A 27,057-nucleotide genomic window follows, 5' to 3' on the forward strand; every position below is an offset into this window, starting at 1 on the left:
GACCCAGCTTTCTGACACTGGGTTGAACATTGCACTCCAAAATGCTTTAATAATCTCCTGATTTAATGATGCCATGCACACATTCAAGGCACCGAGTGCCAGAGGCAGCACAACAACCCCAAAACATCACTGAACCTCCTCCATGTTTGACTGTAGGGAAGGTGTTCTTTTCTTTGAAGGCCTCATTTTGTTTTCTGTAAACATAGAGATGATGTGATTTACAAAAAAGCTCTAATTTGGTCTCATCTGTCCACAAGACATTTTCGCAAAATGATTTTGGCTTGTTCAGGTGTGTTTTGACAAACTCCAGTCAGGCTTTCTTATGTCTCTCTTTCAGCAGTGGTGTCCTCCTGCGTCTCCTTTCATTGAATTGGTGGGAGTTGAAACTGTCGTACTTTGTGTCTGGAGGTCAGCTTGAATCTGTTTGGCAGTTGATTGAGGTGTTTTCTCCAACATTCAAACAATCCTTCGCTGCAATCTTTGATCAAGTTTTCTCTTGCTGCCACGTCCAGGGAGGTTGGCTACAGTGTCATGGGCCTTAAACTTCCTGATAACATTGCGTACGTTGGACACAGGAGTATCAAGGTTTCTGGAGATGGACTTGTAGCCTGGAAATTGTCCATGCTCGGCTACAATCTTGTGTCTGACCTCCTCAGACAATTCCCTGCTTTTCTTTCTTTTCTCCATGCTCATTGCGGTACACACGGCGACACAAAACAGCAGAAGGACTCCTTTTCTCCATTCAAACTGGTTGGAATCAGTTTTTATATTGATTTTTATATTGCAGCCACCTGCAACTCACCGCAGGTGAGTTCAATTTCAAAGTAAGAGAGAATCACCTGCTTGAAATCTATGTATTTCTAACAACTTCTAAAAGGTGCCAATCATATTGTCCGGTCCATTTTAGGATTTCTGTGTGGAATAAGTTAATATTTAGTACTTTTTTCAGCTATTTTTGTTTTGCTCCACTGCAAACCAAAGAAATACAAATGTGGATACGAACATATTTATTTATTTCAACAATTTTCTGGAAGAAATGGTGCATTATTTGAAAAAGGTGCAAGGGTGCCAATATTGTTGGCCACGACTGTACTTCTGTTACCACAAGTGATGCGAATGAACCGGATGTAGACAGCATCCGGGATGGTGCACCCCCACCTTCACGAATTCAAGGCCACAACGGAGTTAGAGATATTGAAGGAAAGAGAGAGACCAGAGAAGAGGGAAAGGTCCGGAAAAAACTGAAAATGGCCTTCAAGAACTGAAGGAGTTCGAAAACTCTCGCGAGATTGGGGGAAGATGCGAGAAGTGGGATAGCGAAGTTGTTTCATGAATGAATCTTCAGTCCTTTACTTGTTGTATTTCAGTACCATGTCTATTCACATTGTAGGATTGATTGCACATGAATAGTAATTAGTATGGACCGTGTAACGTGTAGTGGCATCTCGATGTACATAAGCAGGGAAAATGTAGCTTAAGGTTGTGTTTAAATGTGCACGATACGATGGTCGTGCTTGTGATAAGATAGAACGGGATTAAAGTGAAGGAAATGTGTGTAAAACCTCATGTAAATTTACACCGGGCTTGCTGGGTGACGTTCTGCCAGGCAGAAAGAGAGGGGGCGGAGCTATAATCGCTCCCTGGCCGGGGGTGGAGCTCAACGCCTGGGGGAAGGGCAAGCGTCGTCAAGGGAGATGCGGGAGGAGCCCTGCGAAGAGTTGACCACAACCTTCACCACTCATGATGTACCAATGTTTGTTCACGGTGATAAGAAAATGGAAGTCCAAGGGGATCAACAGGGGATCAAAGTGGGTCCAGGTTTAAACCCCCCAAAATAGATATTTGCCTTTTTTCTCAGAAACTACACAAACACTTGTGATGAAACTTCACCACAACCTTCACCACCCATGATGCACCAATGTTTGTTCACAGTTCTAAGAAAATCGAAGTCTAAGGGGATCAACGGGGGGTCAAAGTGGGTCCAGTTTGACCCCACAAAATACTTATTTGCCTTTTTAAAAAAAAATCGGGATGTAATGGGGTCTACCGGGGGTCAAAGTGGATGCAGGTTTGACCCCCCTTCACCCCCCTCCCCCCCCCCCCCCCCCCCCAAAATATGAATTTGCATTTTCCACTGAAACGACAAAAACTATTTCAATGAAAGTTGACCACAACCTTCACCACCCATGATGTACCAATGTTTGTTCATGGTACGAAGAAAATCGAAGTCTAAGGGGATCAATGGGGGTCAAAGTGGGTCCAGGTTTAAACCCCCCAAAGTAGATATTTGCCTTTTTCTCAGAAACTACACACACAATTACAATGAAATGTCACCACAACCTTCATCATCCGTGATGTACCAATGTTTGTTCAAGGCATTGGAAAAATTGGGGTCTGAGGAGGTACACTGGGTGGAAGGGTGGGGGGGCGGGGGGGTTCCCCCCAAAATAGGTATTTTGTTTGTTTGTTTATTTTAAGTCTTATGATTACGTTCGCATGATTCATTGTACATGTTGCTCTGTCTTCTAGCAATCACTGAAATTGGTTAAAATGCCATGATACGGCTTCAGATATCTTGTCAGTGTCATATACTGCTTTATTCTACCAGGTAAGCACCCAGGGGTATTGCCCCCATGTTTGGTTTTCTTGCGTGTAAACAAATCTCATTCCATAGTCCTGTTGAGCATTTCACTTACTCTGCTCATCTTACACACACTGTTCTGTGCTCTTAGTTCAGCTTCATCAGGACGCCGCCTCCTCCTCGTCTTGTAGCGCTTTCCCAGGTTGAGTTGATCTGCCAATTTGTTATCATTGTACAATATACATGTGCAGATCATGTCACCTTTCTTGCTTCTTTCGTCATTTTTCTGTTGCATGTTAGATTGTATCCATGTACTGGTTCATTAATGAGTTACTTTGGCCAGGTCCAGACAAAACAGGCGGGGCAAAAGGCTGTCACCTTGTAAGATACCACGTCATATGTTTACCCCTGGGATTTCAATCTTTCCTTCCAAGTGAGGTTGTATCAGCATTGTATGCCAGAGTGTCATTGCTTTCTCTATCAGTGTGACTATTTGGGGGTCAACTTTGTATACTTGCATGCATTTTATAATCCATGAATGTGGGACACCATCAAAGGCTTTTTTGTGATCTATTCAGGCTGTGGATAAGTTGGTTTGTCAGAGCTTGGAGTTTTCGAGTATGGTCTTGTTTAATAACAAATGGTCTATCGTTCCATCACATGCTCTCTTACATCCTTTCTGTTCTGTCTCAAAAGCTCCTTGTTGAATGAGCTGTTTGTAAATTTAATCGATAATTATTTAATCCAGTTAAAAGTTTGTATGCTGTTGGTAGGCATGTTATTGGTCTATATTTGTGATAATTTCGTTTTTGTATACAAGGAAGCACGTTATTGGTCTATATTTGTGGGGTACATGAGTTTCATTAGATTTTGGGATGAGAAGAGTGTTGCCTTCTATGAACCATTGATCCATTGCCTGTTCCCCTTTGATGATTTTGTTAAATACTACATCGTAGTGATGGTGTAGAGCATACAGTCGCTTTAACCAAAAGTTTGGTGTCCCATCTGGACCAGAGCTTTTGATGTTTGCCATCTTTGCAAATTGTTGTCTTACCCTTTCTGCATCAATTATTACTGGGGGCATTTCCTCGAGATCTTGTTTCTTCTCTTCCAGGTTTGAGATCCAATCTGCTCCCTTGTTGTGTTGTCTTTCGTCTTTGTATATCCCTTTCCAGAATTTTTCTTTTTTAGGGGGAGAAGAAGGTGGTTGCCACATTTTGTTTGTGTTTCCCTCGTTCTTTGCAACAAAAATTCTGGTTGTTTTCAAACTGTTAAGTTTGCTTTCTGCTGTTATTGGCCTCATCATAGTATTTTTTATTTCCCCTGCTATCTGTGGTATTTGGAGCTTATTATGGGCAGATAATGATTTTAGCCCATTGTTTTCAATGTACATCCTTTCAGGGGTAGAAAAGATCAAGGTTTTGGATGGGGGAAGATAAGAGATGGTGGTGAACAGCTGTTTTAAAGACCTGGTGGGAGGAGTGGGATTGAAGGGAGTGGGGGAGTTTGTTCCAGAGGTGGGAGAAAAGGGGAATTGAAGAGTGAAGGTGAGCAGATAGCCTAGATTTTGGCAGTTTAACCATAAGAGGGTTGCTGGCAGATCTTGTGCGACCTGTAGGAATATATGGGGGACAGAGCCCAAATAGAGCTGGGGGAGCAAGGCCAGAGAGGAGTCGGTAGAAAACAGAAAGACCACCAACCTGCCTGTGGTGAGTGAGTGAAAGGCCCTCAGAGTTAGCATCATCGCAGGAGATTCCAAAAGCTTGAGTGACAGAACTTCTTGGAGAGGATTTTTGAGAAAGTGGATGGGAGGGTTGTCCAGTCGATCTTTTCGGAGACACACAGTAAGAGTGTAAGATTTGTCAGGATTGAAAGACATGTTCCACTTGTTTGACCAGTTTGATTTTGTCCAGGTCTGCAGAGAGTGAGGAGGCTGCAGAATGCCGATCTGAGAGATGAGGCAGAGAATGGAGTCATCAGCAAAGAGATAGTGGAGTCAAAAGTGTGGAGCCAAAACTTGAAATCCCATCTGCCTCTGCTCTCCTCTCTTCCTGTTCTATTTCCTGCTCAACACCAGTAAGTTCTGTCGGTTGCCCCTTTTCTTTTTCCGTTTGTACTCTGGGAATCCCATCCCAAGCACATGTCCCGTCATTCCATTGTGGCATTTCTGGTAGTTCACCATCTATAGATGACCAATTATTAACCCTGCCTGAGGAGAGGGTATTGCATTTGAGTCTGTGGGTTTTCAGATGTGGGAGGAAGTTCTCCCAAAACTCCAAAACTCCAAATCTCCACCTCCTTTTTCGGTAAAAAGATCATTATTCATGAACCAGATTGTGAAACTTCATTCTCAGAGCTTCATTACAAGAGCTCTTTTTGGTATCCTCACTGATCCTCTGATAGCCTCCACTTGTAGCTCGTTTGTAGTGATATTCTCCGGAATGATTTTTCGGTGCTCGGTGAGGGTTTTCCTGATTATCTCTGTTGCTGTGACTATCACTGGAACGATTTCAGCTTTCTTCAATTTCCACGACCTCTTGACCTCATTTTTCAGATCCTGGTATTTGAGCATTTTCTTGGTTTCTGAAGCATTCAGTCCAAAATCATTTGGAAACAAAACCTCAATCAACAATGCCGCTTTTTCCTTTTTGTGTTTGAGCACAATGTCCGGATGCAATGCTTTGTTTGCAATGTCCACACTTGATGGGATCATCTTGTCATGCGTGAGCACCATGTGTTCATTTTCAAGGATCGAGTTTGGTTTGTGTTTCCATGATTGTTCTGGGACCGGAATGATGAAATGTTTACAGATGTGCCAAAGGATTACTCTATAGATGCTGTCATGTCTTTCTGTGTACAATTGTTTCTGACATGAGTTTTTTACATCCCAAAAGGAGGTGACTTGTACTTTCTGTCTCCACAAACTCCACAAAACCTGTATTTCCCTGGATCTCCTGTAAAACCTCCACAAAACCAAAACCTGTATCTCCCATCCCTACTGCCTCTGACATCAATTCTTCCTGGGAATTCTTCCAAAGCAAACTGCTCTCTCTCATGCACTGCACAGATTTATCCCATCTCATCTTCAGTTGTCTTACCCTTCCTCCCGTCCATAGTACACTGAATCTTGTGGTGAGGCAGTCGCCCTGAAACAACTTGCCTTTGCCTCTTGGAAGGCAAATCCAACTGAAGGCAATCTCAGTTCCTTCCACCAAGCTCGGATCAAGTGTGTCTCTATCCTCAGGAGTGCTAGGAAGCACTATCTCTCCACACTCAAGAATGAACTCTCAAACCTGTCCCCTTCCTCCAAATCCTGGTGGCGTCTGGTCAAATCCGTTTCTGGTGTTTGTTCCCCTTCTATCCCCTCCCTCACCTCAAATGGCTACACAGTTGACGCCGCACGTGACAAAGCCGAATGCCTCAACTCTGTGTTTGCCTCAAAATATTGTGTCCCAAACCCATCTCTCTCTGTTTCCACCTTTCCCACTCGAACCCAACTGCTCCTGGACTCTGTGCCCCTCTCTCCTGACAAGGTGGAGAAGTTTTTGTCAAACCTCGACTCTGATTTTGCAATGGGACCAGACGGCATCAGCCCACGGGTGCTAAAATACTGCTCTGCTGCTCTATCTCACCCTCTCTCTGTTCTTTTCACCCTCTCTTTTGCTCAAGGTCATCTGCCAGGATCTTGGAAATCAGCAAACATTACCGCTTTACACAAAAAATGTGTAAAGTGCCTTCGATACGGTCTGGCACCCAGCTCTGCTTACCAAACTCTCCTCCTATGGTATCCATGGAAATCTCCACGCTTGGCTTGCAGACTTCCTCTCTGGTCCTAGTCAACGTGTGGCCCTGAATGGATTTCTCTCATCGCTCCTTCCTGTTCTGGCTGGAGTTCCCCAAGGTAGTGTTCTGGGCCCTGTGCTTTTTCTGGTCTTCATCAATGATCTCTCCACGCTGGATCTGGAGAAAGCATTCGATAGGGTTCCACGCAAAGTATTGACATGGGCATTGAGGAAGTTAGGAGTGGAGGAATGGTTGATCAGAGTAGTGATGGCAATGTACAAAAGAGCGCGCACAGCTGTAAGGACGAAGGACGGGAACAGTGGTGAGTTTGAGGTGAAGGTGGGAGTGCATCAGGGGTCGGTACTAAGTCCACTACTATTTGTAGATGTGAAGGAGGTGCTGGCTCAGAACGTAAAGGAGGGTTTACCGTGGGAGTTGTTGTATGCAGATGATCTGGTGTTGATTGCGGAAAGTATGGATGGACTGAAGGAAAAGATGAACAAGTGGAAGGAATGTATGGAGACAAAAGGTCTGAAGGTGAATATCGGAAAGACGAAGGTGATGGCAAGTGGTAAAGCATGTGGTGAGGTGGAAAGAACTGGGAAGTGGCCGTGTGCTGTGTGCAGGAAGGATGTCGGAGTGAACTCCATTCAATGTACAAATGTGCGAAGAGTGGGTTCATCAAAAATGTAGTGGTCTGAGAGGGTCATTAACCACTGTGGCAGCTACATTCAAATGTAAGGTGTGCACAGAGGGAGCTGCAGATGGAGGAAATGTTGAGTTTGATCTTGGAGACGGCGTGAAGCTGGAAGGTGTGAAAACATTTTGCTACCCCGAAGACATGCTGAATGGAGAAGGTGGATCAGACTCGGCAACGGTTGCTCGAGTGAGATGTGCATGGAAGAAGTTTCGGGAACTGAGTGGCGGGCTGATGAGGAGGAGAGTGTCGCTGAAGCTGAAGGGAAAGGTGTATGCTGCATGTGTGAGAAGTGTTATGATTTATGGGAGCGAGACATGGGTAATGAACGTAGAGCAGCAACGAAGGCTGGAAAGGGTGGAAATGCGAATGGTTCGATGGATGTGCGGAGTATCGTTGAGAGAGAGGAAGACAAATGATGAACTGTGAAAGATGCTGTGAAGAGGAACAGGCTGAGATGGTTTGGTCATGTGTTAAGGAAGGATGAAAGTGACTGGTTGAGAAGAGTGATGGAAATTGATGTAGAAGGAAGTAGAGGACGGGGAAGACCGAGAAAGACTTGGCTAAAGATGGTGGAAGAAGAAATGCGGGCAAGGGGGTTAACAAGGAGAGATGCAGAAAATAGGGCAAAATGGAGAAGATTGTCATGGGGACCGCAAGGCTAACCCCCGCTCTAGCAGGGAAAATGGCCTTAAAATGCATGTTGTTGTTGTGTTGTTGTATCAATGATCTCTCCGACTCTCTGGAAAATCCTCTCCATCTCTTTGCTGATGACTCCACAATCTGCCGCTCCATTCCCCATCCCTCAGATCAGCAGTCTGCAACCTCCTCACTCTCTGCAGACCTGGACAAAATCACAGACTGGTCAAACAAGTGGAACATGTCTTTCAATCCTGACAAATCTCACACTCTTACTTTGTCTCTCCGAAAAGACCGACTGGAAAACCCTCCCATCTACTTTCTCAACAATCCTCTCCATGAAGTTCTGTTGCTCAAGCTTTTGGGTCTCACTATCTGCCATGATCTTTCTTGGGAAAACCACATTTCCAAGCTGGCATCCAAAGCCAGTCGCCGACTGGGCATCCTCCGTCGTGCGAAGTCCTTCCTTGGCACACCTGAGCTCCTCACCACATACAAGGCTTTCATCCGCAGCTCAATGGAATACTGTTCCCCGCTCTGGGTCGGTGCTCCTGCCTCACACCGAGCTCGACTTCACGCTGTTGAAACCAAAGCTTTCAGAATCATTGGAATCTCCTTCAATGAAGCTTACTCTGAGGGCCTTTCACTCACTCACCACAGGCAGGTTGGTGGTCTTTTTGTCTTCTACCGACTCCTCTCCGGCCTTGCTCCTCCAGCTCTCTCTGTGCTCTGTCCCCCAAATATTTCTACAGGTCGCACAAGATCTGCCAGCAATCCTCTTATGGTTAAACTGCCAAAATCTAGGCTCTCTGCTCACCTTCACTCCCTTGTTCCCCTTTTTTCCCGCCTCTGGAACAAACTCCCCCACTCCCTTCAATCCCACTCCTCCCTCCAGGTCTTTAAAACAGCTGTTCACCACCATCTCTTATCTTCCCCCATCCAAAACCTTGATCTTTTCTACCCCTGCTAATTCACCCCAGATACACCTTTTCGAAATTCCAACTTCTTTCCTGGAAGTCCTTGCAGTGTCCATATGTTTTACACCTCTCCCACCTCCCCCAAAGCCCTTTCCCTCCCACAGTTCTCTCGATGTCTCTGCTCTCAAATGTTGTGTTTGTGTCCTTCGCCCTCTCGAGCCATCTTGTCTTCCGCTCCCCTTACTTTGTGTTTTATGTGTCGGTTCGACTTTTTGTGTGATTAATGTTGGCTCTTTCACGAGCCTCCATCTTGTATACAAAAAAAAAAGAAGAAAATGGTCCAATTGGCTCAAACTCGCCATTTTCCTAAACCCATTCGTGTCGTGTCCTTGGTCTTGGGCATTTATGACGACTCGTTCTCCATCCCAATTAATTTGACCTATTCTTAGCCATTCCATTGAGCCTTCCTTGTCGATCCATGGTCTGTCAAGCGCTTTTTTAAAAATCTTCCTGCTCTTTTGTCATTCTCCCATTTGTAATTCACATTTGTGTTTTTTCAAATCTATATTCTCTGCTGTGTGTTTTACTTTATGGTAATTCAAAGATGATCACCAATATAATTCCTTGCTGCATACAGTGCACTTGTATAGCATCACACATCTACATATTGCTTGACCATCTCTTTAAAGATTTGAATGAGATAAATGTTTTCTTGCAAACAGAGCACTTCTCAATCCCTTCAAATTTAGTCAATACACTGCTATATTTGTTGACTTCCCGATAAGAAGTCTGTGTCATGTTCTGATTGAAAGAAACTTCACTCTTAAACAACTGGGAACTTGACTTGGAATAAGAAACCATTTTCAATTGATTCTGTGCAAAGACAATTCAGAAAACCATCAAGAAATCACAATTGCTGTGAAACATGTAACAACAACAAAAAAGCATAATGTGCTCCATTTTCATGGAAAACAGGCCATATGTCTGTGCTAATCAATCAAAAGGTAAAATCTGTGTACGAAGCATTCCATGGAAGGCAGAAAGTTAAACCTTCCCAACCAGAGTTCATAGAACACCTTATCCCACGCAGTCTTGGGAATCAAGGACATGGGCGGGGTCTGCGAGCAGCAAATTTGATTGGTCGTGATGACGTCAAATGCCATAACGTTTTGTCCAAGTACTGCTAAACGGAATGGTTTGAAAGTGCCAAAAGGCGATTTGTGTTCTATAGTGTTCAAGTATGCAATGCAATTGAAAGAAGAGGGAGAATTGCTTTGCAATACATGTCCCTACCAGTCCCAATATTTTACATAGTAAAGCCATAACAAATTGAAAAAAATTGATGAAATGCCTTGAAACTTAAACTTGTTCTGTAATTTATCATAATAAAACCATGTACCAAGTTTCATTTGAATATGTTAAAGGGTAGGGGGAAAAGTCTGGAAAAATGATCCATTGTGTCTGACCCATGAAATTGACCCACTGAAATATGTGATATTTTCTGAGTCCAAAGAGGGCATAACCGTGTAAAATTAGGGAAATACCCCAAAACCTAAATTTGTTCCGCAAATTATCATAATAAAGCCATGTACGTACCAAGCTTCAGTTGAATATGTTTAAGGTTATGGGGAAAAAGTCCGAAAAACCACAGGTGTTGTGGGCAGATGGACGGACAGACAGAAAGTTAACCTAAAGTCCCCTCTGGGCAGGGGACTAATAAAATTAAGATTTTAAAGGTGGTAGGGGGGGATTTTTTTTTGAGAGTTTACCACCATTGCTGCAGCATCTTTTACACCACTTTATTAAACACATTACATGAGCTCGCTATTTAAATCCCCATCTTTTCCTGACGTCCTTGGAGTTCTCTCTCTCTACCCCTGCTTGTACCGATTCAATCCACAATAAGCCAGCCCTAACTTCTGCAAACCCTCAATTGATCTATGCATGCTTCAAGAACAACTTTGCTTGCCTTTTATCTCTCACCTTTTTGTGTCCTATCTTTATTGACCCCTGCAAACCAACCCACCATTCCTCTTTTAATTATTGCCCCCAATTTTTTTTTCATTATGACATGTATGGGGGTGTGATGCTTGAAGGATGAAGTGGAACAAATCGTTGTGGAACCAGATGGAATTAGAGGAAGATGGAAAAGATATATGGAAATGCTGTTGAATACAGAGAATGAATGGGATGGCAACATAGAGAGTAACCCAGTTTTAGGACCGGCAGAGAAGATAACTGAGAAGGAAGTTGAGGAAGCGAAGAGCAGAAAAGCGGGAGGGCCGACGGGAGTTGTGGGAGATATGTTGAAGGCAGCAGGAAGTTGGGGTGTGAAGAGAATGACAGAGATCTGTAATCTGGTGGTGAAAGAAGGCCGCATTCCAGTGGATTGGGAACTGAGTACCCTCGTTGTGAAATGTGTGATTTGTGTGTGATTGATGTGTGTGTGTTTGATGTGTGTGTGTGATTTCGCTTTGCGGGGAAAAATGGCCTCTAAAGGTGGTTATTTATTCGATATATATATGTACCCACACCAGCATACTTTCCTGGTTCGATGCAAGCCAACCTCCTGACTCATCCACTCAGAACCCAGAGTAGAGTCGCTCTGACCTACGTCAGGAGTGGGAGAGTTTCCAAGCCCAGCATCTTCACCTAACCCTGGCCCCAGCTTGCCTCATAGCAATATGTTTCTCACCGTCCGCCATTAAGTGAACCTCCACCATTTTGTCCACTTTCTCGTACATGCTCAATCTGAAAGCAAAGATTCTCCATGAAATTTGACAGATGTGTGGAGACTCGAACCAGGGTCCGAGAATCACGACTGACTCCAGTTGTCGCGGCAATGGGTCTGACTAATGCCACCTGTCGGCCAGGAGCTTTTGCCGCTCCTGAAGATCGCAGAGCTTACCAAATTCGCACTGCATTCAATTAACTGCTCATTAACCTTTACAAAATCCCAAGAATTGCTCCATTCTGATGCCAAACTTTGGACACAACGCGGGGGAGTAAAAAGACAAGAAAACATGCAATAATTAAAATGGGGTTTATGAAAAGAAATAGAGACATGTCAAGCGCTTAAAGGACAAATGAGTCGGGAGGCATTTGCACAAAGGTAAAGTGAAGAAAAAAAAACCTACGATGGCACCAAAAAGAAATAACAGGGCTTGCACAACAACAAGGAACGAGCACGTGCTTGAGCTGTTTTAGGGCCCGGAATGGCCCATACAGGCTGGTGTGGTGTTGAACGATGCACGACATTGCCGGTGCTCTGCAGGTGCTGGTGCTGCGTGGGGCTGATATGGCGCAGGGCTGCTGAGCATGTCTGGGCTGAAATGGAATGCCGTCTTCGATGTCTGCCACATCCTCCTCAGAATGTCCATGATTTGGCCACAGAAGCACGTTGCCTCTGGATAACTCTGAGAGGATGGCGTATCTTTAAATAACGATGATTGCCAATCCTACACACCCAAAGTCGTGCTACCATACATGAAAAAGCCCGAGTATGAGCGGGTACCGTGCTGATGATGACATAACCAATCTTAACTCGTCGGCCGAGTGGACCGACTCGTTAAGTAACCGCTTCGAGCGCTTACAAAGCTCGATTGACCCCCAGTTATCCGAAGCCGCAAACAAAATAAATCAGGACACAGTTTCTTCGGAAAAGGCCTTTTAGTGCACAAGAATCAGCCAAATTTTAAAAAGGGAGAAATAATGGCTGTTACATTCACAATTATGCAGAGTATGTATACATCCACATTATCCACAACATGACAGACCTGCCCTCTGAACTTTAGCAATGACTTCACAACTCTGTGAGGTAGCTGGCACCACATTCATCTGGGATAAGAGCAATCGAGAGAGACAGCTGGTGTGTTCTGCCCCCTCACACCTTGCACCAACTCGGATGACCATGTGCCACCAATAATTCTGATGATTGTCTGGTGTCCAGACCAATCACGCTCCGCTCGCGGTCACTCCTCACTGTTCCCGATGTACTGCCTTCTTCATGTGCTGATGGTTCATACGCAGCATGAGCTACATGTGATTTTTAGCGGGAAAGTGCAGGAAGCAATTCATTGCGTCACAGACGCTTAACTAACCATCAGTATCAAAAGGCGAAGTGGGAATTTGTCTGTTCAGGTGGCGCAGATTAACAAGCTGGATTCAATGCAAAGGTCCAAAGGGGCAAGAGGTATTGGAAGTGTAAGATAAATAAAGCGTGAGAATCAAAGAAAGTGAACAAAGAAATGAAACGACATGGAAAGCAGACTGAACAACAAAGGAAGAAAGAGGAATACAGAGAAAACATGGATGAAGGCTGGTCGGATGAGAATATGCACAAGGAGAATTTGAACGGGGTTCAAGGAGGGCTGGTGACTCGTAACGTGTCCTGTCGTTTGTTCGTGAGCTCAGCTCTTGCTTTTTATGAGAATCTGCACCCACCTACTCACATTGCAGATCTCCACCCCTCTCCCCCAGTCAGTAGGAGGAGCTTGCCTGCCGACAGATCCTTCCCCCTCGTACCTGATTGGTGTTTCAGTACCCCAACTCCTGATGACAACTGTTGATTGGCCTTCACAGTTCTAGTGCACTGTCTCCCTTGAGATGGTCAATTGGTCTCAGGTGTTCACCAATCCGATTTGGTGCAGCTGTATGTGGTGTTGAAGCTGGGGGTTTGACTATGGCAGGCTGTGTGAGCAAGGATTATTTGGCGGAGGGACTGTAGATGGTGCATGTGACAATGTAACATGCGACATGAATGCAGAGAGTGTATGGAAGAGGAAACGTACAAATGGGCTTTCTAACTAAACACTCTTAATGCCATATCTGCTCACATGAATGCATTATATCCTGAATAGCGAAACAGAATACTACGATATAACTCGCTTTACTCTATGTGTATGTGCTTCAATATCCCAGAGAATACAAAACTACAACAATATGTTGGAAAACTGGCACTGCGGGCTGGTTTTCAAGTTCCATTTTATTTCTTGGGAAGAGATGTGTTTTTCGAATTTGCCTCGTTCTCTGCAGATATTCTCTGTCAATTGTTTTCCGCAATTGGTTTGCGAAATAGTTGGTCACACTCTTCTTCTCTGAGGTACATGCATGATGTTTTATTTTCTTGCTCCTGCATTGTTGTTCTGAGGTCGATATTTATTTTATCCAATGTTGTTGGTCAACCTCTTATGAATGTGCACTCCACACATTTAGCAGCATTTTACAAGTCGTCTGAATTCCATTTTACCAGTTTTAATGGTTCTGCAAATTTTCCGTCGTTTGGTTCGAAGAACATTAAATCATTAATATACATTAGATGTGTCACTTTTCCTGACCCATTGGACATTATTCTGTTTGATGTTCGGGTGTATTCCTGTCCTTGATCATCAATGAGTTTGCTCAGTAGTTCCAGAGCCGGGCAAAACAAGAGGGAGATAGACAGTCACCCTGGAAGAACACATGTGGTATCTTCACTTCTGGTGTTATCATTCCCATTATGTCAGCACCCATTTTGTCATGTGTCGATTTTTCCGTCTCAGTGCTGCAATATCAATGTGGTATTCCAGAGCTCCGTTGCTTCCTCAATGAGTTTGATTATTTAGGGATTTAGCTTGGCAGGGTGCATGCATTTTACCATCCACAAATGAGGGACACCAGCAAAAGCTTCTTTGCTTTGTCTATCCTTCAATGCATTTCATATCATGATAAATGGGAAAATACTTATTAGAATCAGAACACAAGAAGGGCTTCTCTCGTTTGTTGGAATATCGATGTGCAGTTTTCAGAAGGTGGAACGAAGTCCTCTCAGGACTCAAAGTAGCCACGTCCATTTCGGTAAAATATCATGTTTCACAATCCAAATTGTGAAAAACTCTTCTCAATGTTTTCTTCGAAGGATTATTTCCAGGATTGTCATTGTACCACAGACAGCCTCCAATTGTTTTAGTCTGTCCAACGATTCCTGGGGACTGTTTTAAAGTTCTAAGAGAGGTTCTTTATCAATCCCATTTTGTCAGAATTCTACAGCTTCCAGGTTCTCTTGGCCTCATTTTAGAGATGCTGATTACTTGGTCAATTTCCTGATTTCCACATTATTTCGATCAAAGTCGCTGGTTACTGACCCCTTGATTAAGCCCCTGTCACACTTTGACGATTTAGCCAGCGTATGCCGACGTATCAAAATTTATCTAAAACGCTGGCGTTCGCTGAACTATCGATGTTTTTTTTCAGTTTTGGGCGTATAATAGCGTACTCATAACGAGTTGGACGTATGCATAACGTATTAGTAACGTACACAGAATGTTTCGATAACTTATAGATAACTTATACCAATGAATGCTTAGCGTGTTGTCCGCGTTCACAACTTATGCCCAACGATAGTCTAACTTATGCATAGCGTGCGGCAGCGTATCGCCGACGATCACGTGGCGTAGCCTATTAAAAGGCTGCCGCTCGACAATTCAAATCATAACCGCACTAGACATCGAAGTGTCAACATCACCGTCATGCCGAAGAAAACTTCGAAGAATGCTGCCAAGAAGTCTCCTGGCCATGGCCGTGGCCGTGGACGCAAGGAGGATCCATCATCACCCACACCCGAGCTGGTCATACATGCCAAACTGCCGTCGCCTCCCGATACATGGTCTCACCCAGTTCCTTCTCCTCCGTTCACCTCTTCTTCTCCTGGCTCTATTGGCATGCAACTTGTACAGTGTCAAATCGATGAGGTCATGTTGATGTTGGAGGACAGCTAGAAGGTATTCTCGTCTCAGCCTTGCCGGATCCTCCATCTCTCGGATGACATGGACATCTGCTCACCATGGAGTCTGGAACACTGACGGGTTCCTCCTGTGAACCCCATTTATACCAATTCCCCTAAACGCTGCCAATACGCCATTATATGGTAGCTGTAAGTTAGAAACACGTTCAGTAAGTTCTGTGGTCATCCGGAAGACGTCAAATACGTCTACATACGTCAATATGCATTGGAGATATGTTACACATAGGTTCAAAGCACGTTACTCATAGGTTAGAAATAAGTTTCAGGTACGCTAGACATTATCTCGATGTATTTCGACTTATGAGTAACTTACAAGTAACGTGTGTCGACGTGTGTCAACGATCGCCTAACGTGCCTACAACTTATGGCCAGCGTATGCGGAACGTGTGAGTCATACGCTGGCATACGTCGAAAAATTTTGTGCATGCACAAAATTTGTGAACGAACTCGGCGTACTATGACGTAAGCCAGCGTGCTTCAGCATGCTCTTAACGTATACAAAACTTACCCATAACATATTCGACGTGTGCCAGCGTATTCGCCAAATTTTTCATACGTCGGCATACGCTGGCTAAAACGTCAAGGTGTGACAGCGGCTTTAGCAATGCCATCTTTTCCTTTTCATGCACAAGTACAATGTCCTGTCGCAATGCTTTGTTTTCTCTGTTCACAATTTATGGGATGATTTGGTCATACGTGATGACTGCATCCTCATGTTCAACCAATCGCTTTTGGTTCATGCTTCCTTGATTTTTTCTGAGACCCAGATGTTGAAATTTTTTTCAGATGTCCCAATGGTGTACGTTGCACACATTGTTGTCCTTTTGTGTATGCAGTTATTCAGACAGTTGTCTTTTCATATCCTGAAAGAAGGTGACCGGTATTTTCTGTTTCTACCTTACAGAACCTACACTTTTTTGAATAAAAGTCAAGAGCAAGAACACTGAACAGATCAGGAAACAACAGAACAAAAGGAGCAGGAGAAACAGGGGGAGGAGGAATGGGAGGGAAACAACGACAGCAGAGGTGAAGGATAAAATAGAGGGAGAGTTGGGCAAATAAGACGAGTATGAAGGAAAGATGGGTAGTGGCGGATGCATGGGGTCGACAAGATGGATGCAGAAGAAAATTTGGAAGAAGGGTTTGGAGTGGGTTGTCAACAGGGGTACAAAATATCACGGATTGGATGAGGTGAGAGTGGAGTGGAGTGGAGTGACTTGAGATGGTGGTGAATTGGATCAATCGTGCTATCTCCTTGAAGATCTGTCGGGCTTAACCTGTGGGTCTTCTCTCCTTTGTCTCTTGTGCATGGATTTTTGATGCCGCTTCAACTTGGATTGATACAACAATGCCTTGGTACACACAGAACATGTGTAGCGCATCTCTCCGGTGTGTATTATCTGATGCCACTTCAAATTGGAGAAGTCAACAAAAGCATTGAAGCATTCAGAGCACTTGAAAGGTTTATCTCTGGTGTGTATTATTTGATGTCGCTTCAACTTGAAGAGATCAACAAAAGCCTTAAGGCATTTAGAGCATTGGTAAGACTTCTCCCCGGTGTGTATCATTTGATGTGTTTGTAAATGTGATGAATGAGCAAAATCCTTCCCGCACAAAGTACATTTATAAGGCCTCTCTCCTGTGTGTTCTTTGATGACTTTGTAAATGTGATGAACGAGCAAAATCCTTGCCACACACAGGACATGTATAAGGCCTCTCTCCTGTGTGTGTTATTTGATGTGTTTGTAAAGATGATAATTGAGGAAAATCCTGCCCGCACACAGTACATTTATAAGGCCTCTCTCCTGTGTGTGTTCTTTGATGCGTTTGTAAAGATGATAATTGAGGAAAATCCTTCCCACACACAGGACATTTATAAGGCCTCTCTCCGGCATGAGTTCTTTGATGACTTTGTAAATGTGATGAATGAGCAAAATCCTTCCCACACACAGGACATTTATAAGGCCTCTCTCCTGTGTGTGTTCTTTGATGTGTTTGTAAAGATGATAATTGAGGAAAATCCTTCCCACACACAGGACATGTATAAGGCTTCTCTCCGGCATGAGTTCTTTGATGACTTTGTAAATGTGATGAATGAGCAAAATCCTTGCCACACACAGGACATTTATAAGGCCTCTCTCCTGTGTGTGTTCTTTGATGTGTTTGTAAAGACTAGGGCATTGCCCGTACGTGGGTGCCCGTTCCTTGCCCAAAAAAAAAAAAAACGCTACCCGTACGCTCTACCCCGCCCGTACGCCCGTAAACAAAAAATAACAACGCTCTTCGCTTCCGCCCTTCGCTCTGACTGAATTGGGAGAAATAATGCGCATAAGAAATCGAATTACGTACCGTAATGGCGGTCAGCTCGTAACGCGCACACTGTCCGGAAGTTCGCATATCGCATATCTATCTATCTATCTATTAATGCCCATTTATTCAATTATCGCCAACGTATTTTGGCTTTTTGCAATTTAATCGCAAGGAAAAGTAGAAAGAGAAGAGGGAAAAAAAGAAAAGCCTTGCCTTGCTGCAAACAGCTGCTGCAAACAACAACAACATGGAAGGCTGCACTGTCCGGAAGTTGGCATATCGCAGTTACGATTATTTTAGTGTTAATGGCCAATTATTCAATTAGCGCCAACGTATTTTGGCTGTTTGCAATTTAATCGCAAGGAAAAGTAGAAAGAGAAGAGGGAAAAAAAGAAAAGCCTTGCATTAACGCATTAACGCTTGCATTGCATTAACGGTTCGGCACACGTGATAGCTCGCTGCTCTCTGATTGGTTGAAGCGTTTTTTGGACATAGCTCGGTAGGTACTTGTCCGATTAATTACAAACCTTGAAAAGGCACATCCTCGGGTCCCCAGCAATATACCTGGCAAGTTTCAAGTATATCGGACCCGTGGTTGTCGAGAAACAGCGGTCACAGACAAACACACAGACACACAGACACACAGACACACAGACACACAGACATACACACAGAGATTGCTGGAATTATAGATAGATGATAATTGAGGAAAATCCTTCCCACACACAGGACATTTATAAGGCCTCTCTCCTGTGTGTGTTCTTTGATGTGTTTGCAAAGATGATAATTGAGGAAAATCCTTCCCACACACAGGACATTTATAAGGCCTCTCTCCTGTGTGTGTTCTTTGATGTGTTTGCAAAGATGATAATTGAGGAAAATCCTTCCCACACACAGGACATTTATAAGGCCCCTCTCCTGTGTGTTCTTTGATGACTTTGTAAATGTGATGAATGAGGAAAATCCTTCCCACACACAGGACATTTATAAGGCCTCTCTCCTGTGTGTGTTCTTTGATGACTTTGTAAATGTGATGAACGAGCAAAATCCTTGCCACACACAGGACATTTATAAGGTCTCTCTCCTGTGTGTGTTCTTTGATGACTTTGTAAATGTGATAATTGAGGAAAATCCTTCCCACACACAGGACATTTATAAGGCCTCTCTCCTGTGTGTGTTCTTTGATGTACTTTTAAAGATGATGAATGAGCAAAATACTGCCCGCACACAGGACATTTATAAGGCCTCTCTCCTGCGTGAGCTTTTTGATGACTTTGTAAATGTGATGAACGAGCAAAATCCTTTCCACACACAGGACATTTATAAGGCCTCTCTCCTGTGTGTGTTCTTTGATGTCTTTGTAAATGTGATGAACGAGCAAAATCCTTGCCACACACAGGACATTTATAAGGCCTCTCTCCTGCGTGAGTTCTTTGATGACTTTGTAAATGTGATAATTGAGGAAAATCCTTCCCACACACAGGACATTTATAAGGCCTCTCTCCTGTGTGTGTTCGTTGATGTACTTTTAAAGATGATGAATGAGCAAAATACTGCCCGCACACAGGACATTTATAAGGCTTCTCTCCTGCGTGAGTTTTTTGATGACTTTGTAAATGTGATGAATGAGCAAAATCCTTTCCACACACAGGACATTTACAAGGCCTCTCTCCTGTGTGTGTTCTTTGATGTCTTTGTAAATGTGATGAACGACCAAAATCCTTGCCACACACAGGACATTTATAAGGCCTCTCTCCTGTGTGTGTTCTTTGATGTGTTTGTAAAGATGATAATTGAGGAAAATCCTTCCCACACACAGGACATTTATACGGATTCTCTCCTGTGTGTTTTAGTTTTTGATGATTCAAGGATGCTAACCAAGAAAATTCATTGTTGCACACAGTGCACTTGAAAGGTTTCTCTCCCGTGTGCATCCATCGATGCTTTTTCAAACGTGAAGCAAAAGGAAACGCCTTGTTGCGTACAGAACACTGGTTGGGTGTCTCTTCTGTGTGTATCCATTGATGCCTTTGTAAAAATGATGAACGAGCAAAATTCTTGCTGAACACAGGAAATTTACAAGGCTTCTCTTCTGCGTGTTCTACTCTCTGATAATTCAAGGATGCTAACCAAGAAAATTCCTTGCTGCACACAGTGCACTTGTATGGCATCTCACGTCTTGGTGTTGCTTGACATAATTGGGAACTTGACTTGGAATAAGAAACCATTTTCAATTGATTCTCTGCAAAGACAATTTAGAAAACCATCAATAAATCATTATTGCTGTGAAACATGCATCATTTTAAAAAAGCACAATGTGCAGTACTCCATTTTCATCGAAAACTGGCCCTAAATGACAATGGGAGAAACTGGTCAAAGGAGGGTGTGCCCTGGCTGTGTGGCGGGCGGTCGCACAGGTCATCACTCTCGGGTTCTGGGCTTGGTCGCGGGCGGTGGCACATCTTTGGCTCGTGAGCGCCTGTGGAAAAAGAAATTTTCTAGAAAATAAGCGGAAAAATTGAGGGAGGAGTCCAGGTGTGATATGCAGAAGATGAGGGCAGCGTCAAAGAGGGACATGAAAAAGGCAGTGGAGGACATTGGGCGCAGGTTGAGCGGGAAGGTCGCGGTGGTATGCGACAAAGTGACACGGTGCGGAGAACACATGGGGAGCGAGCTAGAGCGGCGGACAGCCAAGTTGACCGGGGCTATGGGAGTCGCGACGTGGGGTGTGGAGGAGCCGACGGTCGCATTGGAAAATAAAATTTTGGGGGCGCCGGCGAAGGCCGAGTTGGAAAAGAAAATTTTAGGGGTGCCGACGATTGTCGTGGTAGAAAAAGAAGTAACAATTGGGGCCGAAGAGATGGGAGAATCGGGGAGCAAATCACGGGAGGTGGTGATGGAGCCTGAATAAAGTCTGTGTTTGCACCGTGATGCCGTGCTTTCTGATGAAATAAAAAGTTTGCAGGTGCTGGCGGAGAAGGAGGGCCCCGAGGTGAGTAAAAATGGTGGGAACGGGTGCTCGGCGCGCTTAGGAGAGAAGCGAGGCCCGGGCGTTCGCGATGGGCCCATTGTGCGGTGTACGAGTGAGGGTGGTACGATTTCCGAAGGGCCCATTGTGCGGTGTGAGAGAGAGTGCGTACTGCAGTGTGTGGAGAAGGAGTGTGTACTGAAGTGTGTTAAAGGCGTGAGTGCACCTAGGTGTGCAGGTGCAAAGCACTGAGTGTGCGAGAACTGAGTGTGTGGAAAAAGAATGCACACCGGAGTGTGTGTGGGAGGAGTGTGCACCAGAGTGTACAACAGAGCGTGTGAGAGACGTGTGCACCGGAGTGTGCGAAGACCGAGTGTGTGGAAAAAGAGTGCACACCGGAGTGTGTGTGGGAAGCGTGTGCACCCGAGTGTGCGATAACGGAGTGTGTGGGATGCGTGTGGGTGCCTGGGTGTGCGAGTGTGGAATGGGTCGCGAGTCATGAGGACGCGGCTCAAGCATCGACACCGACCGGGGGGGGGGGGGGGGGGTAGAGCTTAGCGGAATGAGTAGCGTACGCGAGCCCCCGGTGAGTTGTGTGCTGCAGGGACGGGAGGGGATCGGTGCCGCGTCGGTCTCACGAGGACCGGCATGCACGATTCGTGCCTCCGGCCCCCCGCACTGTATGGTTGGCGCCGTATGGCGGCAAGGGCGATCGGACGGGTTCAAGGGGAGGTAGGAGCTTTCGGAGCCACGCACCCCATAGGGTGCGGTGCTTTGACCGTGGCCGGCTGGGTCATCGTGCGTGGGACCGCGAGGCCCCGTGCAGGGATGGAGCCCGGCACTTGGGCCCATCAATCCCTCCCCCCTTGGATCAAAGATGCCGGACGGACACCCTATACAGGCGACCAACCACCCGCATGGATCGCTCGGCCCTTCGAGGCCGAGCTGTGACAACGAACATCCACTTGGAGAGGCTCATAGTTTAGAGGACTGGGGGGAGTAGTGTACCCCATGTGGGGGAACGGTAGTGTCACCATTACTCCCACGGGGGGGGGGGGGGGCATGAGCATTACCTTAGGGCTTAGGGGGATGGCAGTGATAAGCACATGGAGGTGCCAGCAATGGTTGCCTCCATGGGGCACCGAAGCTGGCCGAGGGACGGCTAGAATAATTGATAGGGATTTTGAAGACCTTCGGGACATGAGATTTAAGTAGGGACACCTGAACTATAGAGGGGACGTAGAGAGTTTAGGTGGTCATTAAAGAAAAGGGAGTGCATATTGTAAGGGACGACGAGGGCAGCACGAGTTGTAGGGGAAATTAGGTAGGTAGATGATGCTGTGTGAGTGAGGAATTGTGTTTGGAAAATAAATGGAATTGTGTTGAGGTGTGTGCAAAATAAATGGTGTGTGAAAGTAAAAGGTGTGGGATGCATGGTGCGAAGGATCGAATGGGGGAGTGGAACCCATTCACGAAAGCCCGGGGGGGGTTGGGCGGGGTGGGGGCGGTGAGTGTAAAGCCAGGTAGAGGGCATAGGTAAATTACATGGACATTGACACCTGTGGTGCGGGCAGTGGAATGAAGTGTTTTGGGGGGTGCAGTAGTCAGTGACATGGCTGGGCGTGTGGCTTAATTGGTGCAAATGGTTATTGGGGCACTCCGCCACTTGTAGTTTGCCGGCCAGTTGAGGCCGCAGGTAGGCTCTGGCAGCCGGTTAGGGTAGTTGTGAGTGGGGCCCGAGGATCGCAGAAGGGGACCTGGGTTGCCCGATGCCAAGGTGGGCATAGAGGGGGTAAGAGCCAGGGAGGGCCTTCCCCGGTTAGCTAGTCGCAGGAGGAGGCTTGACCCCCTTTAAAAATTAAAAATTTTACCCCCTTTTCTTGCAAGTATCCTTGAATACAAAAATTTTAATTCTCCTGAAGTAGTTTTCTTGCCATTTTAATATAACATCAATTTTTTTTCAAGATCATTAACCACTGAGTTTTGTCTTTTGTAATTATTGTGAGTAAAATGACCCCAAGATTTCTTCTCCATGTAAATCATTTAACTTATAAGACCAAGGCACTGTATCCACTACCTCAACGATTAAAAAAAGTTAATTAGTCTATCTCTTTGTATAAACCTTCTCAAAATGGCTTTTCCATCTGTATATTCTTACGACATCATCATCTTTGAACTTTGCTTTTCTTAAATTAACATTCTTTTCATATTCTAATGTTGTAACTGTTTCTGATGGTTTTTCTCTAGTAGATGAATGCACTGCATTGTTGTAATTATCAACAATATCCTGAATTATAGTGACCCATTGTTGAGAACCGACATGTGTGAATTTTTTATACAACCTCTCTTTCAAAGTGTGATTAAAACGTTCAATAACAACTGCTTTTCCTTCATTAAAGGTACTGTATAATGTAATGCCATGCTCTTTAAGAAATTTCATGAATATGCTGTTGTGGAATGGTCCATAGCTTCTTTGGTTTCCTTTTACTTTTATTAAATATCTGTTGGAAGGCCAACATCAGGGTATTACCTCTCTTGTTTTTCAGGGCAAATTTTTCCCAGGCAAATCTACTTCTCAAATCAATAACAGTTTACGCATACTTGTACCCTTTATCATTATTCAGTTCAATTAAATCGGCAGACCAGATGTAATCAACGGCTTTAGAATAAACGTTCCTTCGTTTAAACTTTGTGATTATAGGTTTGTGTAACTCATTAGCTAAAATGACCCCTTCCTCAGGTTTAATATCATCCTTGGAGTTTAGAAGTTTTTTTGAAGTCCAAGGCCAAATCTTAATTTACGTTTTATCGCTACCTTCATGAGAGGCCCAACAAGTTTCTCTCTCAACGTTGGATCTCGTATCAAAGACAAATTATACATCATTTCTCTATCGGCTTCATGTTTTCCAGCTCATGTATCGGTGTTACGAGAAGCAATGTCATGCTTCATACACGTCCCATCAACCCTGTCTATGGGTTAAGACCATGGTTTGGGATTGTCATTTTCATCTAATCTTTTCTCCAAGTTTGTTCCTGGGCCGCAGAAGGAATAGCCCGGTAGATGTAGTTCCTCCCCTGGAATCACCGTGGTTGTAAATTTAGTCCCTGATACAATTTTTTGTATATCACCCCCACTTTTAGATGGGATTGACACTTTTTAGCCCCGCATATTATACATTCTCCCTTTTCACAAACTCTATTATTTTTCTTTATATCACAAGAGATATTTTTAGATTTAGTTTTCTTTTTACATTTGATACAATAACTCATTTTATTTATGAGATTAATTTATTTTGATTAAAATTGCGTATGTCTTTGTGACCATACTGAATACGGTTTATTCCATTGTTTAAAATAAACCTTTTATCATGATAAGCCTCAAGAGCTTTATTGTTCACCTCCTCCGTATATAATTGGTGTTTATAACTTCTCATTGTATTCATTTTTCGAAACGCCTCCAACTCCTCCATCTTTAAAGTTAAACAATTATAATAATGTTCAAATTCTATTTCTTCTTTGATAACACCCTTCTTTATTCCTTTTAACTTCTTATCACATCTTCCAATACCATTATTATCAATATATTTATGAGCATAAGCCTCAGCTCTCAATCCAACATATTCAGTCATTACCTTTCCTCCTAATTCATCCTTAAACTTTCCAATAACCTTTTTATTCTTTGAGGAAAACAACTTATCGGTTGGTTTATAATTGCTCATATCATACAAGTCACTTTCCTGAAGCATATCTGAATAAACATCTTCCGTTTTAATTTCTAAAATGAAACTATCCGTATCCATATAAAGTAGAGAAACATTATCTTGATACTTGGTTTCAAATTATTGTAACGGTAATCATACATTCGTAATTTTGATAAATCAAGAACTGTCGTTCCTATATAAATAGGTTTATTCAGTGTAATACTCTCTTTTTGTAAATGAATGGTGACAAAGTTCTCTGAAAACACCACTTCTCTTTGAAAACGAGGTTTATTAATTAATTTTGCCGCTTGTCCCCAAGATGTAGTAAGTCTTATGTTTGGTCTATTTCTAAGATTTTCCATCGTCTTTCCAAATTCAGAATTATTCATCAATTTATAAGTCTTTCTCAAAATCAGTTTTTGCTTCGGTTCTCCTTTGAGTGTTAAAATCAATTTACTCCTTCATCCAATGACTTTGGTTAAACTGTATAACTCTATGTACCTTCTTTCCTATCAATCCCGCCGATACATATTGTTTTAAGTTCCTTTGGTGTAAAACATAATTTTCTTTATCATATAATGCAGGAAGTGGCTGTGGCTCGTATCGAGCGATAAAGTTATTGGAGCATGGAATGAAGGTATTGGAAAGGGTGTTGGAGAGGAGGATAAGGAAGAAAGTGAAGATTGACGAAATGCAGTTTGGATTTATGCCTGGAAGAGGAACGACAGACATGCTTTTTATTGTGAGGCAGTTGCAGGAGAAGTACATGGAGAAGAGGAAGAAGTTGTTTCTTGGGTTTGTTGATCTGGAGAAAGCATTCGATAGGGTTCCACACGAAGTATTGACATGGGCATTGAGGAAGTTAGAAGTGGAGGAATGGTTGATCAGAGTAGTGATGGCAATGTACAAAAGAGCGTGCACAGCTGTAAGGACGAAGGACAGGAACAGTGGTGAGTTTGAGGTGAAGGTGGGAGTGCATCAGGGGTCGGTAGTAAGTCCACTACTATTTGTAGCTGTGATGGAGGTGCTGGCTCAGAACGTAAAGGAGGGTTTACCGTGGGAGTTGTTGTATGCCGATGATCTGGTGTTGATTGCAGAAAGTATGGATGAACTGAAGGAAAAGATGAACAAGTGGAAGGAATGTTTGGAGACAAAAGGTCTGAAGGTGAATATCGGAAAAACGAAGGTGATGGCAAGTCGTAAAGCATGTGGTGAGGTGGAAAGAACTGGGAAGTGGCCGTGTGCTGTGTGCAGGAAGAGTGTCGGAGTGAATTCCATTCAATGTACAAAGTGCGCTGAGTGGGTTCATCAAAAATGTAGTGGTGTGAGAGGGTCATTAACCAGTGTGGCAGCCACATTCAAGTGTAAGGTGTGCACAGAGGGAGCGGCAGATGGAGGAAATGTTGAGTTGGATCTTGGAGACGGCGTGAAGCTGGAAGGTGTGAAAACATTTTGCTACCTCGGAGACATGCTGAATGGAGAAGGTGGATCAGACTCGGCAACGGGTGCCAGAGGGAGATGTGCATGGAAGAAGTTTCGGGAACTGAGTGGCGTGCTGATGAGGAGGGGAGTGTCGTTGAAGCTGAAGGGAAAAGTGTATGCTGCATGTGTGAGAAGTGTTATGATTTATGGGAGCGAGACATGGGTAATGAACGTAGAAAAGCAATGAAGGCTGGAAAGGGTGGAAATGCGAATGGTTCGCTGGATGTGTGGAGTATTGTTGAGAGAGAGGAAGACAAATGATGCATTGCGAAAGATGATGGGAATAGAGCCTGTGATGGATGCTGTGAAGAGGAACAGTTTGAGATGGTTTGGTCATGTGTTGAGGAAAGATGAAAGTGACTGGTTGAGAAGAGTGATGGAAATGAATGAAGAAGGAACTCGAGGACGGGGAAGACTGAGAAAGACCTGGCTAAAGATGGTCGAAGAAGAAATGCGGGAAAGGGGGATCACAAGGGGGGATGCAGAAAATAGGGCAAAATGGAGAAGATTGTCATGGGGACCGCAAGGCTGACGCCCGCGCTTGCAGGGAAAATGGCCTTAAAATGCCTGTTGTTGTTGTTGTTGTTGTGCACTTCTAAACTGCAGGTTAATGTTCCGAGTCATGTTGTACAATTTTCAAAATACAAAATTCGAATTAAATTATGTAGAACCTCGAACATAAACTCACAGTGACATTTGCCACACACTCACACAGTGACATTAAAAATATATATATACAGTAATCCCTCGCTATATCGCGCTTCACTTTTCGCGGCTCCGGTACATCGTGGGTTTTTCTTGCTAGTATATGTAAAATTATATATCGGATTTTTCATTATATCGCGGGATTCTGCGGCCTATAGGTATTTTTGTTTTTTTAGATTTTAATTATTTTTGCGGTAAAATAAGCATTTTCTAGCCTAAAAAATTAATAATAATATAAATAAAAATATAACACATTAATTAAAACCTATATTAAAAGAACATTACAGTAAATCGAAATAAAATACGCATTTTAATGAGTAGACAAATAATCGCGCATTTTGAAAGTCCCGTATTCTGGGGGTAATTAACTTGTCCATGATTCTGGGGGTAATTAACCCATCCGTAAGGAGGGTTCTTGGACGGTTCTTCGCGACTTTAAGTAATTCGCAAGGTTGATGCCAAACTGTGTCCTGCAGTTTAATGATCAATATGT

The 27,057-nt window shown here is 43.9% G+C and overlaps 1 protein-coding gene and 1 long non-coding RNA gene across 2 annotated transcripts in view; both read right to left on the minus strand.

The window, feature by feature from the left end:
• Positions 1 to 27,057, minus strand: part of LOC144892287 (uncharacterized) — a 906,753-nt gene that overhangs the window by 10,296 nt on the left and 869,400 nt on the right. The gene's annotated exons all lie outside the window — the stretch shown is intronic.
• LOC144891951 (uncharacterized) overlaps positions 15,433 to 27,057 on the minus strand; it is a 38,933-nt gene continuing 27,308 nt past the window's right edge. Inside the window, exons 3-5 of the mRNA XM_078777064.1 lie at positions 18,643 to 19,950; positions 18,381 to 18,560; positions 15,433 to 15,584 (exon numbers count right to left, since the gene is read on the minus strand). Of these exons, the coding sequence (XP_078633190.1) occupies positions 15,433 to 15,584; positions 18,381 to 18,560; positions 18,643 to 19,950 (1,640 nt within the window). The remainder of the gene's footprint in view (positions 15,585 to 18,380; positions 18,561 to 18,642; positions 19,951 to 27,057) is intronic.

Source organism: Myxine glutinosa, chromosome 5 (genome assembly GCF_964187855.1).
Source record: "Myxine glutinosa chromosome 5, kmMyxGlut1.1, whole genome shotgun sequence".
NCBI lineage: Eukaryota > Metazoa > Chordata > Myxini > Myxiniformes > Myxinidae > Myxine > Myxine glutinosa.